This window comes from Rhinolophus hipposideros (assembly GCF_964194185.1).
Source record: "Rhinolophus hipposideros genome assembly, chromosome: 1".
Lineage (NCBI taxonomy): Eukaryota > Metazoa > Chordata > Mammalia > Chiroptera > Rhinolophidae > Rhinolophus > Rhinolophus hipposideros.
In genome coordinates, this window is record NC_138047.1 from 78,315,425 (window position 1) to 78,334,097 (window position 18,673).

An 18,673-nucleotide genomic window follows, 5' to 3' on the forward strand; every position below is an offset into this window, starting at 1 on the left:
TTTATAACTTATTATAATTTGTTATTTGAGGCATGACTTATTTAGAAGTGTTTTTAGTCTCCAAACACATGGATTTGGCATTTTTTCTTTTATTATTTTCACAACTGATTATTATAACTTTATTATATTGTAGACAGAGACTGTGATCCGCATGACATACACTCTGGCATTTTTTTGCAAGTCTCTTTGTGGCCTAACATATACTCAATTTTTGGATGTGTCCACATATACTAGAAAAAAAACTATGTATTCTCTAATTACATGTATCTATTAGATTAAGCTTGTAAATTTTATTTAAATCTTCTCAACATAATTCAAAGTAACGTTTATGTAAAGGACCCTAAAAGCATTTTAAACCCCAGTAGTGGCTTCTCTGCATCTTCCCGTACCTCCTTACAGTCCCTTCTCAGCAGGCAGCTAGAGTGTCTTGTTAAAATCTAAGTCAGATCATATCACTCTTTTGTTCAAAATCCTCCAACGGTTCTGGATCTCATTCAGAACGAGAAACAAAATTGTTAAAATAGTCTTTGCAGACTATATTACAGGGTCTTTCATAATAATTGCCCTACATTTCCACACCCCAGATCCAAACATTTCTGATTTCATCTCCTTCTTTCTCCCCTAGACTCTCACTACTCTACCAGTCAGATTCCACCGCGGTTCCGTGGGTATTTCTAGAACACGTCAGGCATTCTCTTGCCTCACAGCCTTTGGGACTGTGGCCTGGAATGCTCTTCCTTCAGACAGTCACTTGGCTCATTCCCTTACCTTCTAAGAATCTTGACTCATGGCAGTCCTTCTCTCCTCAGCGAGGTTGTTTCTGACTACCTTTTGAAAATAATTACAACTCCCATCTCACTCCTGGCACTTTATCCCCTCTCCCCTGCTCATTTTTCATCGTAGCATTTATCACCTTCTGTGATACTATGTATTTTATGCGTGTATTTAATTATTATCTAGCTCCCCAACTATAATATTAGCTATACAAGGGCAGAGGTTTTTCTATCTTTTCTTTAACACTTCATCTCCAGCACCTAGACCCTTACCACATTGAGTAGGCACTAACTAAATAGCTGATAAATTAGTGGGGGGAAATAGTCACAGCAGCCATAGCGAGCAAACAATTTTGTTGTTCCTGAAGTAAAGATCTAAATTCATGAGTTTCCTATCTCATATTTATTTTAAACAAACTTAATTTATCAATGGGATTTCTAGACTAAGATCACTCCTGAATACACTTTATATGGCAATATTATCTGATTATCTGAATAATCTTTTTTAATGGTCTCCAAATCAAGCATTAATTTGCTAATAAATTCAGTTGTCTCCAGGCAGCAATATCACTAAGATATGTAAAAAAACCCAAGGATATCTTCTTAGCTAGGTAAAAGAAAGCTTGTGAGATAGCCAAACTAAATGGAAAAAAAGAGGAGTACTATTTGTTTTTTTGAGCCAAAATGCACTGGTACCTGCAGCCAGTTGCAATTTAGCCACTGAATGGTGGATAACTCATAAGAACAGAACAGTATAGAGGAGAGTAAATGCATACAAACAACAATAAATTGGTGATAAGAAAAACACTATCAAGTGAAATTAAATGATGAATGTACTTAGTAAATAAAATTTAAAAATTCAACTGAAAGGTTTTAAGGGTTTTGACTTAAATTTCCTGGATTAAAAAAATAGATTTTAATGTTATTTTTAACTTTTTGCTTCCCAAAAGACTTTATACAGGTCATTGCTAGATTTTTCAGAATTTCCGCTAGACTTCCTCATGACATTAAGATTAAAGAATGCCTTGGACATTTCCCTTACCGATTCAACTAATGATCTTGCTTCCTCTTGAGTACAATGGAAAGGACTATCGCATACCTGCACGTTTGTGCTGCAAATGAACAGAGCATGTTATTATTACACAGGATAAAAAAGGAGCAATGACCAAAAAAGAAAAACAACTCTACTGCAACGAGTATGATTACAGCTAATGAAAGAACCTGAATGAATATAATTTAGGACAACTGAGATTCTTATATTCTTTTAGGCAAGGTTAAAAACATAAATTGCTCCACAGCACTGCACTCTACAAAAAAAATAAATAAATGATAGTGTACAATCTAAATAATCTCCTGCTACATTTAAAACATTATACCCAAACTACACATCACCTTTACTGAAGAAAAGAAAAAAAAAATTTGACCCACAGAATGATGACTGCAAGGAAGAATTTTCTTCTAAGTGAGGTGATAAACATTGTAATTGGCTACTGGAAGATGCTGTGGAATCTATTCCTTAGACAGATATGGAAGATTAAGCTAAGAGTGGTTGATGAGAGAACACCATATGAATATGAAAACTCAGTTTTCTTAGAAGTAAGGAAGTTCAGTATGCATAAGACAGCAGCTCCTTCCATGATCGATAAAGGCTCTGTAAAGTCAAAAGCCTTCCACACAATGGGGAATGGCACGGTATCTCCGCAAGCATGGGTGGCAACCCATGACGCATTTCCTACTTCACAGATGAAAGCAGAGGCATCATTCCTCTCAAACATATTAAGTCTGATTTTTAAAAATTTCATCAAAGAAATCAGCAGATTAAAATGGATACAGAAAGAAGTGGTCAGAAGAGAGTTAAAGACCGATAAATTTTTTAAAACACAGGGGAAAGGTGATTAGCAGATTCCTAACAGAGCGCGCGCGTGCACACACACACACACACACACACACACACACACACTTGCCCTCAAGTGGATCTACGGTATATATGAAATCAAACTTATTTTCACAATGGCTTTGTGAATGTATTGGGATATATAGGATATGAAGATCTGTCTATTTATCTTTTTAACTGCATCTGTCTACAATCAGATGTTGGGTATGTAGCAATTATCATAACTCGTCATTTTGCTTTCTATCCAGACTCAAAACATGGGATTTATTTTCATTCTTGACATGAATAAAACTGATGAAAGTTGGCAATATCATCTTCAAACTATTTTGTATTGTCTTCTCTACATCCCATGTTTAAGTAAACTAAAAATTGAAAAAGATAAGGCCATCTGTACAAGGGACACTTGTCTCTTTAGGGAAACCACTTCATAGATGGTGTAGCTGCCTGACCACTGCAGTACACACCTGAAGCTGAAGCTGATTAATACTGAATGTCAACTCTAATTTAATATAGGATGTGGAGTACAGTATAGGGAATAGAGTCAATGGAATTGTAACAGCTATATACAATGTCAGAGAGGTAGGAGATTGGGGGAAAAGGGTTATCACTTCGTGAGGGGTGTAAATGTCTATTACATTGTTTTGTACACCTGAAACTAAAAAAAAAAAAAATCTTGCATGATATGCTAACCTAAAGGTGAACGAGTACAAAGTCCCTTGTTACTATTACTGCAATAGGCACTCACATTAGCATTTTATTAGCTAAAAACAGTGCCAACTTCCTCACTGACATCCTTTTATTAGTTTAAAAAAAAGTGTCCAATTTGGGTTACAATACACTTTCCTCGGGATTTAATGAAATGATTTTTACTTTGAATGTTTGAAGCTACAACAAAAGGCATGTTATCAAGAACATTTTTATTTTCTCTGAATTGGACCTTATGTAAAAATAATTAACACTATTTCATATGTATTTATTGATTCAAAAATTATTATAATATCTATTAGGGACATTTCTAGATGCTGGGGATACAATATGGAACCACAAAGCCCCCACGGAACTTATAATATTTACGGTTCATTTTAGCTCTCAAACCTGACAATGGCCTACAAGAGGAGTAGGTAGCAGAAAATATCACTTAAAGGAAAGATGACTACGCTGATGGTGTCTACTACAAGTGAGATTAAATATAAGGACTAAAAAGAATGTGCTGCTTTCCATTTTAAAAGGAGATACCAAATATTTTGTTCTAAATTTATACACTTTATAGGGCCCATACACAGGCTTGCAGACCAAAGTAAACAAACATGACATTAGAACAAAAGAGCAATACCAAAAATGCTGTGTACAACAAATCCAAGTTGCATTTGAAAACAATAAAAAAGAATATTAATAGAGACATAATAGTGCACAATAGCTGATCAAATCAAAATAGAAATAGAAAATTACCTGCAAATAATAAACAGAAACATAAAAGATGAAATTTACAGCCAGCAATATGGAACTTTAGTAAAGAGAAATTATCCTTTTTCCAGAGAATCTCAATTCAGACAAAGGCCCACACTCATGAGACAGTGTCCAGGAGGTAGATTTGCCAAGGTTTTTCACTCTACAGCAAAGTGATCAAGGAAAGAGGAGAGAGAAAATTTAAACAGATAAGAATGACAATGATTTTGGGTCATCGTCTCCTGAGTTTGTAGAAGAAAAGTGACACTGAAGTAAATCTACACAAAGTTAAAAGAACTGGAGTTATCTGTATATAGATCAAATACACCTGCCTCTAGAAAAGTAAAAGAAAAAAAAACAATTTCAAGACCTAAACAATTTGGATATATATTCATTCAGTTAGCATATTTAAACTACCTGCCATGTGTCAAGTCCTGTCACTAAGTGTTAAGGTACAAACTCAGTGAAGAGCATAAAATAATAAACCACTCAAGTTTGTGTACAACTTGAGTGGTTGTGTACAACTCAAGGTGTGTACAACTACTATGTAAGAGACAGGTGAGAATACAGTTAATTCTATCCAGAAAAAAATGAAAATTCTTTGCAGAGGTGACATCTAAATTGCTTCTTGAAGAATGAACAGACATTCATGGAAGAAAGACAGTGAGATAGGAGGTGGCAGAACATGAGGCTGGCAAAGTAGGTATGGACACATTTTTTCATATAAAGAGCTGGGTTATATACCATAAGTGAGGGGAACCATATGAAGTTTTTAAGCATGAAAATGATACTACATTTATCTTTCTCAAAGACAATTCTGATAGTAGTGTATAGAACATATTAAACAGGAGAGGAGTTACAATATAAAACAATTTATGAGTACAGAAATGATAAGTTAAAGCAGTTTTACAACTAGAAGGACATTCAAGACTCAATCAAAACTTGAAAAATTTGGAAGACCAATGGATCAGAATAAGTGATTATTACTGAAGTAAAATAAACTGGTAAAATGAATAGTAGATTTCAGATTTCTTTAAAATAGATAAATAAACTGTGGCTGAAGAGAGGGTGAAAGGAGTTGAAGCATAAACCCAAATGGCAAAAATCTATATTTGTCCTACAAAAGAGCTTAAAGTTATATTAGGTAAGAATAGAAATAATGAAATTCTCTCTTATAAAAGAATATGTAGCTTTCAGGGTCAATATTAAACAGTGGAAAAAAAGAATAAAAATAAAACACTCTGAAAAGGATAATTAATCAAAATATCAATTAAAAAATTTAGTAAATGCAGTGCTCCTGGAAATAGAATAGTCACCACTGGATTAAAAAACAACAACAACAAATATTTGTTGGCTTTAAAATATCATTCAACAATTTATTCCAATTGGTATTTATTAAGTAGCTATTACATGTCAGATAAGAAACATAAAGATGATTAGGGCTTCATCTGCTTTCAAGGAACTTATATTCCAGAGGAGACATATCCATAAAGCAAGTACAGCAGTCCCCCTTATCCACCATGGATACGTTCCAAGACCCCCAGTGGATACCTGAAACCACGGATAGTAACAAACCCTCTACACACTATGTTTTTGCCTATACATACATACATATGATAAAATTGAATTTACAAATTCAGTACAGTAAGAGATTAATAACAATAACTAATAATTAAATAGAGCAATTAATAACAACATACTCTAATAAAAGTTAGATGAATGTGGTCTTTCTCTTTCTGATAATCGATTTGATAACTGAGACAGCTACTAAGTGACTAATGGGTGGGGAGCGTATATAGTATAGATATGTTGGACAAAGGGATAACTCACGTCCTGGACTTGACAGAGCAGGACAGCGTGAGATTTCATCACACTACTAAGAACAGTGCTCAACGTAAAGCTTATAAATTGTTTATTTCTGGAATTTTCCATTTAATATTTCAGACCACAGTTGACTGCAGGTAACTGAAATCACAGAAAGCAAAACTGCAGATGGGGGGAGGGGGTTCTGTAGTTAATAGCTGTGGTAGATGAAACGAGAGGACACAGAGGGGCAACACAGAGTGCACTGGCACCTTAGCTGGCACAGGGCTCCTATGAGGGAATATTTCCTGGAGAAAATGAAGTCAAAATTAAGTCTTAAAAGGTAAGGAAGTCACTTCACAAAATGAGAAGACAATCATGGCAAAGGAAACAGAATGAGTAACAGCCTAGAGGTCAGTAACACCATGGTGTTTGTGAGGAGTGACACATGATTCTAAGTTGTTAGAACATGAAATAGGCAAGAAGTGATGGAAAATGAGACTAGACAGGTAGCAGGGGCCAAATCTTGGAAGGCCTTGTTTGCTCTTCTAGAAGTTTGGATTTGATGGTTCTCACACAGAGGGTCATTAGAAGCACCTAGGGAGCTTTTAAAACATATAGAGTACATTGATCAAGCATCTACATCAGTATTACCTTGTCTTGTGCACCTGAAACTAACAACAACAACAAAAAATATAGAGGCTTAGACCATACTCCTTAGAGATCCTGATTCACTAGGTTTAAAGAAGGGGACAATGCATTTGAATTTTCTAACAGTTTCTTTAGGTAATTCAGATGCACTGTGTGTTGTTTGAGAGAACCACTGTGATAATATAGCCCTAAACTGAACTAAGTGAAGAAGCAGGTTAAACTGGAAGGGGGACACAGTTTGCTAGAGCAATAACAATACATTTTTAAGGAACTAAGGAAAATAAGTAATTCATTCGGTAAAGACAAGGAAATACAAACTTAATTACTCTGAATATATTTTACAAACAATGATAAAAATAATGGAAAAATGAATTAAAATTCTAAAGATTTTGACTTTAAATTATCTAGATGCATATCATTTATATCCAGAGATTTATACTGTGATAATTTTTAAGCTGAAAATTTTTAATTTTGTTGTATTCTCTAAAATGGTAGAGGCAGAATATAGCTGCTAAGAGAGAAGCTTTGGAATCTGTCTTAAATTCTGGCTCCACCATCAGTGTGACCTTAGGTCACTTAATCTCAGTGCGTTCTCAATTTCCTCATGTGTAAAATGGAGATAATGATACATATCTTACAGGGTTCTTACGAGTATTAATTAGATAACACATATAAAACACTTAGAACCTGGAAGACAGTATAGAGTTCAATAAATGTCAATTCTTATTAATGAAATCCTTATCATTACCAAGAGTACTAGAGCAAAATGACACCAGAGCTTAGAAATAAGGTTACCTTCGGAGTAAAGATAATTAGAATCAACACAGAAGTAATGATATAAAGCTGTAGAAAAACTATCCACAGAGATTATCTTCAGCTGTGTAGCTGAGGAGACCTGGGAAACACACAATCCCACCAAGAACTACAGAAGTTTTCAGAATTATGACTAAGAAGGAGATAAGTAAGATACCTCTTAAGACAATTAGAGATCTCTTCTTTTTTAGCTCATCACATTAATATCTGACCATGAAGAATAACTCAGTCTACTGGTTACTAGGATAATCAGGAGTAGAAGACTAATTATATTCCGTTTCTTTGTTAATAAATTGTACTATTTAAATTAGAAATAACTGCCTAAATTTTAGGACTATATTGAAGAAAAGAGAGTTGTTTGCATAAGAGGTAAGAAAACAGAACTTCAAAGAGTTGAAGTGTTACTTTAGCTAGCATGAGAAATAGAATGTGAAGCTAAAATGCCCAAGCGTTTGTGTCATAAGCAAGATGAGTCTTTTGATGACTCGGATAAAATATTCCTTGAGACTATTTCTTTACTCCATCAGACTACTTCATTCTAATGACTTCTCTGATGTCTCTCTTGTTTCCAGACTTTACGCTCCCAAAGAGCAGGGACTCTTATTTAAATTGCATTCACAGCAGTAATCCTGTATCAGGACAGGACCTGAAGTAGACCCTCAATCAGTATTTGCTCAGAGTGAACAGCTTCCTAAATTTCTTATGATTCATAGAAAGGAACGATGAAGTTGGGTAGTATCTCCTCTCCAGAATGACCATGTACTTTTGCTTCCTACATTTAGGCTTACCAAGAGTCAGCTGTTTTTGTTTCCAAACCTGCTTATGTCAGTTGTCCTTGTTACTATAGTTTCATAATGTAAGCAGTAATTATGCTTGTAAATGAAGGGAGTGTGGAAAGAGAACTGTTTCTATGAACACTAAGTAGGATCTAAAGCTACTGAGGCTGTAAACATTGTCAAGGCTCTAAAAAGCCACAAAAAGATGAATCACTCTAAAAACTTGATGTCAAGTCAGGTATGGGTAAGCAACCATAAAAGGTTAGAAAAAAGAACACTAAAAATATGTAAGAGTATTTAATTGTAAGTAGTTTACGGATTACAGGATCTGATCTTTATTTTCGATTATGTATATTATGTTAGAATATATAATCTATATAGAAAAGGTCTCAACCTTATATCAAGGGACTTGTGAATGTTTTAAAGTAAAATAAAATGATTGAGTTATATATCAACATTGTTTGATCCAGATCTTGTTGGACAAGCAGGCTTTCACTGTTCTTATTAAGAAATGACACGGTAGTTATAAGTAAATAAAATAGCCATATGTTTACATGTTGAAGAATTGCTGTTTTTCACTCTATCTTTGCACATACCATAATATATTATTATAACATTATTATTTTAAACGCCCTCACTAAACTATAAATACCTTGAGAAATGGGACCGTGTCAATCACTAGCCTCATGGTGCCAGCACTTGGGAATGCCTTCCAAACAGGTGCTCCATAAGTATTTGCTAAGTGGGGAAAAAAACTGCAATTCTCTTTTGAAAAAAAAATCAGATCTGAGTAGTAGTATATGGCTGTTCAGTACCAATTAATAATAAAATAACATTATGTAGAAAAAACAAATTCTTACCAATTTATAGCCCCTCCATCACACTTCTTCATAAGCAATGCTTTCCAACATTCATGAGTAGATTTAATAACCTCAAGAGCAAAAGCCTGGTTCCAAACCAAAAAAAGACAGGAATAACACCATTACTAGTAACATAGGATACTAACATTAAATGTACTCTGACAATCAACTGTTAAGAACATGAGTTCTGGAATCAGGCAAACCTGAGTATAAATTCTGACACCCTTATTTACCAGCTCTTTGACTTTGGGCAAGTGACTTCATCTCACTAAATCTTAATTTCTTCATCTATAAAATGGAATGCAGTGGGGATAATCTGAATCAAGGGTTGGCAAACCAGGACCTGTGGGCCAGACCCAGCCTGCCACCTGTTTTTGTAAATAAAGTTTAACTGAACACAGTCATGCCCATTCATCTGTGCCTGCCTTATGGTTGCTTTAGTGTTACAATGACAGAATTGAGTAGTTGTGACAGATCGTATGACCTACAAAGTCTAAAATATTTACTATCTGGTCCTTTACAGAAAAAAGTTTGCCAACTACTGATTCAAATCACACAGTTATTAAAAGAATGAATGAGATGTTGTATGTAAAGTGTTTAGACTAGTTCCTAGCTTGTGAGCAAGCATTCATCTTTTAATTTCATTGTCATCGAAACTGCAGTCTAACTGCATAATCTTATTTTAGACTATCCACTGTCCAAAGGTAGCAAACCTCTTTCCCATTTTCAAAATTTCCTTCGTATGAATTCATGTGGTATCTAAAAATGCAACATCAACAACAGATACACCTCTTGCTAGATGTATAATCTAGCAATACCATCTAAGGAAAGCTTGCTTTATTATTCCAAACTAGAAAATTCTTTATATATTTTCCCAAAATGTTTCTAATTTTCCTTAAGGAGAGTCCCTATGTATTAACGAATTCATACTAGCTGCTTTCTCCCTTAGTGACAACTAAACAAATTATAATAAGAAATTAAGAAAATAGAGAATCTTGGGGGAACCATTCCTAACCACTTCCAGTTTAGCACTGCCCCTTTCCTCAAATCAATTTTTGCTCAAACCCTTAAAAAGAAAAAACAATTTTTTTTTTGTAATAATAATGGGAAATTTACTTCTAAAAAGTTGGCTCAGGTCTGCTATTGTGTCAGATAAAGGAGAATGGCTTAATTCTAAATGAGGTTGTGCTGGGGTCTCAAGATATGGGACAATAAGTCCATTTATTATCTTAACAATACAAGGGAAGATTTTAAGCTAAATTGCTCAGATAATTGCAATTATTTAGAATTAATTCCAGAACTAGCTTAAAGGAGTAGGCAGGAAAAATCTATATTATAGCGCAGAGGCCATCTTTTCAACCATGCTCAAGAGGCACAACTTAATTTTCCTGAGTTAGGCATTATATTTTAAACAGCATGATAAAAAGCAAATAATAAAATGATTATTTTTCTGAAGTGAGGTTATATAAATGACCTAGTCTTCATGTAGAAAAGAATTCATGTTTGTCAAAATGAAATAAAAAAACAAAACACCTTTTACAAATTCTTAAATTGGCCGTCTTACCCTGACTGGGGCAATAAAGGGCCACATAAGTTCTATATATATGTTTGAAATTCATATTATTTCAAATATAAAATATATCGTATTTCTTTGAGGAAAAAGATTTTTTAAAAATTATAAAATTTCAACGTCTCATATTTAAAAGAGAATCCAATCTAATAGTTTTATTTACATTTAATAATTCTACACACAGCCCTCAAGAGCTTCAGGGTTTTTAATGTGCCTTTTAAAAAAATGCTTTGTCTGGCAATAAATTTCTTTTTTTTTTTTTAGGAGGTGAGGGGTGCAGGGTCGTCACCCCTGGCTGGTAATAAATTCTTGTAAAGCAAAATACTTAGTGTAAATTTTAACTTTTCATTCACATGGTTGACTTACTTACAAAACATATTTTACTTATTACTACCCTTAAATGCTGGTTTATAATGTGTAATTTATATAGTGGTAATAACTTTCAAAAACTATTTCATGTTTTAGACTAACTCTTTGGCCTATTTTCTCCATTTGTGTCTTATTAGAGACACTTTATGGTAACTTTATGGTATTCTAATAGAAAAATCCTATGACAGTAAGATAATTCAAATGCTTTCTTAAATTGGCAGTTTAATTCAGTCATGGTAGAACGAGCACACTGGAAATAAGCCCCTATGGGTTTACACTAATAGTAGGTAGCTGTCTCCTTTCCAGAACAGTAAATAGGTTTTTTTCATACGGAATTTGAAGAATTTAGACTCATCATGGAAATTCTTCATTTTCTGAGGTAAAAGAGATATGGAGAGATCAACCGATGGATATATTTATTAGCCTTATTGATTCAGTAAGAGGATCTGAGAAAAATTTTTAATTAAAATGATAAAAAGTCCTTCATTATGAAGTCAGTAAAAAACATTTGTTATCATGCTATATATAAATATTCATATAAGGAACCCCAACATGAAAAAGTGTTGTACAGTTATCCCGAGGTACATTTATTTAAAATAAAGATTATCATCTTTACCTTGCTTTTGAATTCTCCATTAAAAGCAAACTGGTTTTCTGGTTTTCCATCTGGCACCTTATACAATCTAAACCAATTAAGCGTAGCTTCCAAATAACCTGGCTTGTACTTCTTAACATCATCAATATCTGTAAATGAAGAAACAAAAAGACTCTTCATTAAAAATCAAAATTCCTATTAGTGGGACAGCATTGGACCGAGAGAGGCAGAGAACATGGGTTCTGGTCCAACTCTGCTAACCAGCGGCACAACCATCGATATGTGTCCTAGCACCTCTGGACATCTGCTTTTGCATATGTAAAATATTACTCCCTAGTTCTACTCTCATGAGCACCTTCCGGCACTGTATTAGTACAGAAGATAGGTAGAAGATGGCAACCAAGTTCTTCTTCTTCATGGAGCTCAGAGATCTAATTAAAGGAAAAGGACGAATAGACAAACCACAATGAAGTGAGAAGATTAAGTGAGATGTACTTAAGGCCTATGTGAGCAATGGAGGGCTTTGAATAGGAGAAGTTACAACATCAGGATAAGTGTGCTAGAAATATTAAGCTAAAAGAACACTGATTATAGAATGAAGAGGGCAGTGCCCAGAAGAGAACATACTAAAGTTGAATGAGAAGGGTTTTATGCACGTACATACCAAATATTTAGTAAAGTTTCTCATTCATTTTGTGTAAGACACTGTTCTAAGTGGGAAAATAGAACAGTAAACAAAACGAGTCCCTGCTCTCATGGCTTACACAGTAGAAAAGACAGGCAACAGATAAACACATACTACATTAAGTGGTGAAAAGAGCTATAAATAAAGCAGAGTACGAAAGAGAATGCAGACAGCGCAATTTTAAAGAGTGATGATACCTGTATGGTTCAGTATTTAATTTCAAAATCTGTAATGATTTACACGATTTATTTTTAAGTTCTACTACCACATAAACAGCTTAACTATTACATTTTGAGGACATTCATTTAAATATAATTGGAAACATTACTGAATTAATAACAGTCCCCATCCCCAAAAAGGTCCCTGAGGAATTTCCAATAGATATCAATTCAAAAAGTATGAGAAATAACTAGATAAAACTAGAAGTCTTTACTCTCCACCACACTGTGGCTTAACATTTAATTTAGCACAACCTTTATGCACAGTATATTATGGCAAATGACATACAGACTTGGTAGCACTTGAAAAACCAGAAAGTTATACATAAAAACAGGAGAAGACAACTATACATAGAGATAATTGAAAGATCATATAGTTTCAGACTTGTTCCTCCAAGTCTTGTGGAATTCCTCTCTCACCAGGCATGACAAGAAAAGGTAATACACATTTTGCAGGCATGGGTTAAACAGACAGGAATTATCCATTTGCTTTTTATGCTTGTCTTTTGCCTGTTATATAATGATTTAGAAAGAGTTACATATGCCTCTGGAGGCCAGATGTTTTACAAAGTAACATGAGTGTGGGAAGGCAGACACCATAGGATCGGCAGAGACCAAGGCAAACAAAAGATTGAGTATGCTGCCTAAAGGCACTCGAATTAAAAATTTAAAAATATGTAAATAGGCCACACATCTATCTAAAGTAATTCTGGAGCAAACAAGCAGAAACATTACAACTAACTAAGGGGAAAAGAAAAACTTGAAACTGAACCCAGGCTACACTTGCTCTATTAATCAGTCAATACATATTTATTGAGTAAATGATGGAAGATGTTTACCATAGTAAATTATTTTTTTTATTATTACACATCATATTCTAGGTCATAGAGGTCTTTGTCATGCCCCAAATAGTATATTTCATAAATATTTCACCTAATACATGTTGTTTCCTCTTTAAATTCTGATAATTTTCTTCTGCTTATCTTATTAAAAGAGCTTTCTAAGGTAAGTTTTCTATGACTCATTTTCTTACATTCTTTCTCTATTTTTGCAAAAAAAAAGTCTCTGTAAATTAACTAATACTGAGTTCCTCCAACTCACTGTTTTCTTATTCAGAGGAAAGAAAAAATATTTTAGTCCACTGAAGGTAAGCAACCAGAAAAGCACTTTAATCAATGTCCAAAATAAGTAAGTTTCTCTAACTTAATCTGATTTATGACTTCATCATTGTAGCTCACTCAATCTGCCATTTTCTATCTCATGTATAAACTTTTTTTGATTACTGCTTTTTAATTCATTGATTTCAAATAAGAAAAGGAAGAGCTAAGTTATCCAATATCTCAGCTTAGGAGGCTTTTTTTATCAGAACTTATGAAGAGAACCTGTTAAGCAAAGATATCAATAAAAAAACAAACAAAAACATAATAATACCAATAAGAAGTGGAACTCTCCACATATAATATAAACTTTTCCATTCTCAATTAATTATATCCTGGCGAAAAAAAAGCTGCATTTTCACAAAAAGGCAAAGCCAAAATTTTAAATAAGCAATTAAAAAAAAATTTTTAAACCTCAATAACAAATGCCTCAAGCCAAATCTTATATGCAGTACCAAGAGTTCAATGACTTACTCATCTGAAAATAGATAATTCCACCTAAAATCTATAAACTGATTTACAGTTTACAAAAGATTTTTATAAAAATAACCTCATTTGTTCCTCATAAACCTCCTGAGAGTTAAGAAGAATAAGCACATTCATGTGAAACATAAGAAAACTACAGATAAGAAAATATAGAAGATTTGCCAAAATTGATCTAACTCATTGATGGTAAACCTAGTACAGTAATCTCCCCTTATCTGTGTAGGATATGGTTTTCAAGACCCCTCAGGGGATGATTAAAATCTCTGATAATACCAAACCCTATATACGTATATACTATGCTTTTTCTTATACATACAGATCTATGATAAACTTTAAATTATAAATTAGGCACAGTAAGAGATTAATAATAACTAATGATCAAATAGAACAATCACAACAATATACAGTAATAAAAGTTATGTCATGGTCTCTCTCAAAGGATCTAATAACCAAGCTGGTAACTGAGAGCAGGTAGCATATGTACAGCGTGGAGATGCTGGACACTGGGATGATTCACTTCCTGGGCAGGATGGAGTGGGACAGCATGAGATTTTACATGCTATTCAGAACAGAGCACAATTTAACACTTAGAAATTGCTGATTTCTGGAATTTTCCATTTAACACAGAGACTGCCAAAGAAATGTATGCACATTTTAAGAAAGGAAAACTGTATTAAAATTGTAATACTCAATGTATAACGGTAACAAAAGATGAATACAAGTCACATTGACCTGCAATTACAAGAGGTGCTCAAAGTGGTTACCATCAGCGTCCAGACACTTCTGATTATGGTGAACTACTGCTTGAGCAATGTTGACCAAAGTGTCCACTTGCATACATTTTTTTGGCACACCCAGTATTTTTGGACTGCAATTGACATTGGGAAACTGAAACTGTGGAAAGCAAAGCTGCGGATAAGAAGGAAATACTACATTATATAAATATAAGTCTCCTAATTCCACAAATTCTGCTTTTTCTTCTACATTGCACAGTAATACTGTCACAGGTTTTATTTACATTAAGAGAATATTAAGTGTAGATATATTTTTATTTTAGTTTTATTATGGTAAAATATATATAACAAAATGTACTATTTTTAAGTGCATAATTCAGTGGCACTAAGTAGATCTGCAATGTTGTGTACCCATCACTATTATCCATATCCAGAATTTCTCATTGGATATATTTTTTCACAACGTTATTTTAAGAAAAGCAGCAATTCTATGGTAGTCATTTATTCCAAATCTTGAGAATTAACTTTATATTAAAGTTTCTATTATAATCACATACTGTGTTGCTGTGAAAATAAGACCTAGCTGGATAATCAGCTCTAATGTGTCTTTTGGAGCAAAAATTAATATAAGACCCGGTTTTATATGATATTATATGATATTATATAAAGATCTGATCTTATATTATAGTAAAATAAGACCAGGTAGTATATCATATCATATATCATATCATATCATATCATATCATATCATATCATATCATATTAATTATATAAGACCCAGTCTTATAGTAAAATAAGACTGGGTCTTATATTAATTTTTGCTCCAAAAGACACATTAGAGCTGATTGTCTGGCTAGGTCTTATTTTTGGGGAAACAACAGTAGTTTATTTTCAAGATGAACTAATCCAACAACAAAAGTTAGAATAATCTAGAAAAGCTCTTTTATGTAAACAAACTAAACTTATTTCCACTTATTTTTAATTACAAATCAAACTCCTTTAATCAAGAACTACTTGATCAAGTCCCCAGACGATTAACAACAACTTCTTTAAAATATTCTGATTGATGTCCACAACAGTCTGTATACTGAGTCTGGTAGACAATTCTACAATAAAACTCACACTTTGCTTTCACCAGGTAAGTTCCAGCTTTAGCAAGCATCAGGTATGTTTATTTCCAAAGCATTTATGCCAACTGCATCTGTAGTTATAATTATGAGATTTAATAAAATATTATATGAGGCAGTGCTTTTATCAGGACAAAAAAGAGATTGTGTTTCTATAAAATTAATTTGTACGTTTTGAAGGCATTCTTATATAGAGAATATATAAGCTTGCTAAAAATATCTGCTGTCAAATTAGGATGGGGTAAGAAAACAGTTAAAGATGACAAAAAGACAAAAAATTTACAATTATGCATGTAGATTGCTCTGCAAGTGAGGTAGAAAGAGGATGTTAAATATGAGAGGTCAGGGACAACCTCGGATAAAATGTATTTTAGTCAATTCTTGGATGAAGTGTGGGAGCAACTCATTCAAATATTTAAAAGAGTCATCTTGGGAGGAAGATGTTAAGTGCCAATATTCTGAAGTATAAAGCATAAAATATTTGACGAAAACAGTAAGAAAGCCCTGTGTTTAGAGCAGAGTGAAGAAAGAGCATGTAGATGAGATTAAAGAAGCAGCCATAGGCCAGTCACATAGTCCTCTAAGGGCCACACCAAAGACTCCACCTTTTACTTTGAAATGGGAAAGCCTTAGAGGGTTCTGGGCAGAACAGCACATGTTTCAGGAAGATCTCTCTATCTGCTGTGTAGGGAAAGACTGTATAGAGGAAGAAGTGGAAGCAGGAAACTCCAGTAAGAGGCTACTTAGAGGATCCACACAGGTAACATGAGAGCTTAGACAACTGTAGTTGTATGGAGATGGTGACAAATGGTCAATTTTGGATATCTGTAGAAAGTAGAACTGAGAGGAATTGTCAATGGGAAAAAAAAGTAAAAACCAATAAAGATCAGACTTACATAAAACTTAAAAGTATCAAAGCGTTAAAAAGGACTAGTCTGAAACATTAGGTAAAAACTGTCACCTAAGTATGTATCACCCTAGTTTTTAAAAAAAAGCTTCATATAAGGTATCATAACTTCTGACAAATAGTGTATAGCCATGGTTTACTTTATTACAGGGCTGTTTTTAACCTTGAAACTTTAACTGACAAAGATTATATTGGGTCTCCTTAAGAGAATATTTATATTAAAATTATAGATACAAGATTCATAAATAATCATAGTTCTAAATAAATCCATTGGAAATTTTATAAATTTATTTATTAAATGCTAGCTAAAAAAGTAAAACAGAAAGTAATGATGTAACATAATAACAAATTTTCAAGTTCAATTTGATTATTCCAAGTTCAGAATTTTCCATTTATTAACTAATTTTGATTTAGAAACTTACAAATGCAAAAAAACGATCTAAACTATTTTAGTCAAAACCTATGATTATATCTCTGTAGACATGAGAGGGTCATAACACTTTCCATTTTTTTTAAAGCAATGTTTATGACTTATCTTTTTCCTTAATCAGGGCTATTGCATACCTTTTATGTAATCAAGTTATTTTAAAAAACCTAACCTAACCTAATGTCACAAATTGTGACCTACTAAGGAAAAAGAAAAAAAGAAGCGGTTTGTGACTTAAGTTTCGTTCTATTCTTTTTATATCAAAAATATCCTTTCATACCAGGGGGAGTTTCTAATCATGTGTGTTTGCCAAGGCTTCAATTTATCCAGATTTCAGAATTAAACACACTTTAAGACAATACTCTATTTATGCCAAATAAACAAATAGTAATGATGTAAATGAGGTGAAAGTTGAGTTGATTAGATTCATTTTATACAGACAGTCTATGAACAACACGAGAAAGGAGAGAGGAGAGAGGAGAGAGAAAGAGAGAGACAGAGAGAGAAAGAGAAAAAGAGAGAGAGAGAAATATGTAAAGTATGAGATCTTTTTGATTTAGACATGTTTAAGTACCAATGAACTTTAAAAATGATTATGTACTAAAAACAAACATTAAGAAATTTGAGTCATGAGAATATTAGGACAACATATTCAGTAAGCACAATACAGTAAATCTAAAGATCAACAATAAAAATTTTAAATAACTCTTTAACCCACCAAAAAACACTGTACCCAGTCCCCCAACTATATATATGATTTAAAAAATTAAAAACAAAAAAAGAAAAAAAAACCATACGCTTACTTAATAAATAAATTTTTGGGGTCTAAAAGAAAAATCAAAACTCTTGCTGAAAATATTCAGAAAATAACGACAATAAGAACTTCAAAAAGTTTATAAGAAATAAGGTAAACAAGGAAAAACATCCTGTTTGGAATTGAACAGCACTATGTTCAAATTCCAATTCTGGCACTCATGTTGTGTCACCTTGAGAAAATACTTTGTTTCTTGAAATATAAAATGAAGAAAAAGGAATTAAGGTTATTGTGAGAATTAAATAATATATGAAAATCACCTACTAAAAATAAGGGATAATGCTTAACAAGTACTACTTATCAGCCCTCCAATCCCCTAAAACCTCGTCCACAGAATGCAAAGTTATACTCAGAGGCAAACCAATAGCCTTACATGCTTTATTTCTCAAAAATAAATCAACAAATAAACAAATATGAATTCATGATTTAGAAAATTATTTAAAATATTTTCATTAATTTGACAGTTATTTTTAATGTGTAGAAGTCTACTGAAAAATCAATGTAGCTATACATAGATATAAACAATGTAAACAAGCACTAAAAACATTTAAGAAGCATATGGACATAC

The 18,673-nt window shown here is 33.1% G+C and overlaps 1 protein-coding gene across 4 annotated transcripts in view; it reads right to left on the reverse strand.

Moving 5' to 3' along the window:
- Window positions 1-18,673, reverse strand: part of PPA2 (inorganic pyrophosphatase 2) — a 90,854-nt gene that overhangs the window by 11,212 nt on the left and 60,969 nt on the right. For 2 of the 4 annotated variants that reach the window (XM_081045066.1, XM_081045067.1), the window contains 3 exons: window positions 11,572-11,699; window positions 9,017-9,102; window positions 1,816-1,885 (listed from right to left, as the gene is read on the reverse strand). In XM_081045066.1, coding sequence (XP_080901192.1) covers window positions 1,816-1,885; window positions 9,017-9,102; window positions 11,572-11,699 — 284 coding nt within the window. Of the gene's footprint in view, window positions 1-1,815; window positions 4,277-9,016; window positions 9,103-11,571; window positions 11,700-18,673 lie in introns of those variants that run through there. The other 2 variants (XR_013993137.1, XM_081045068.1) reach the window with 2 other exon arrangements.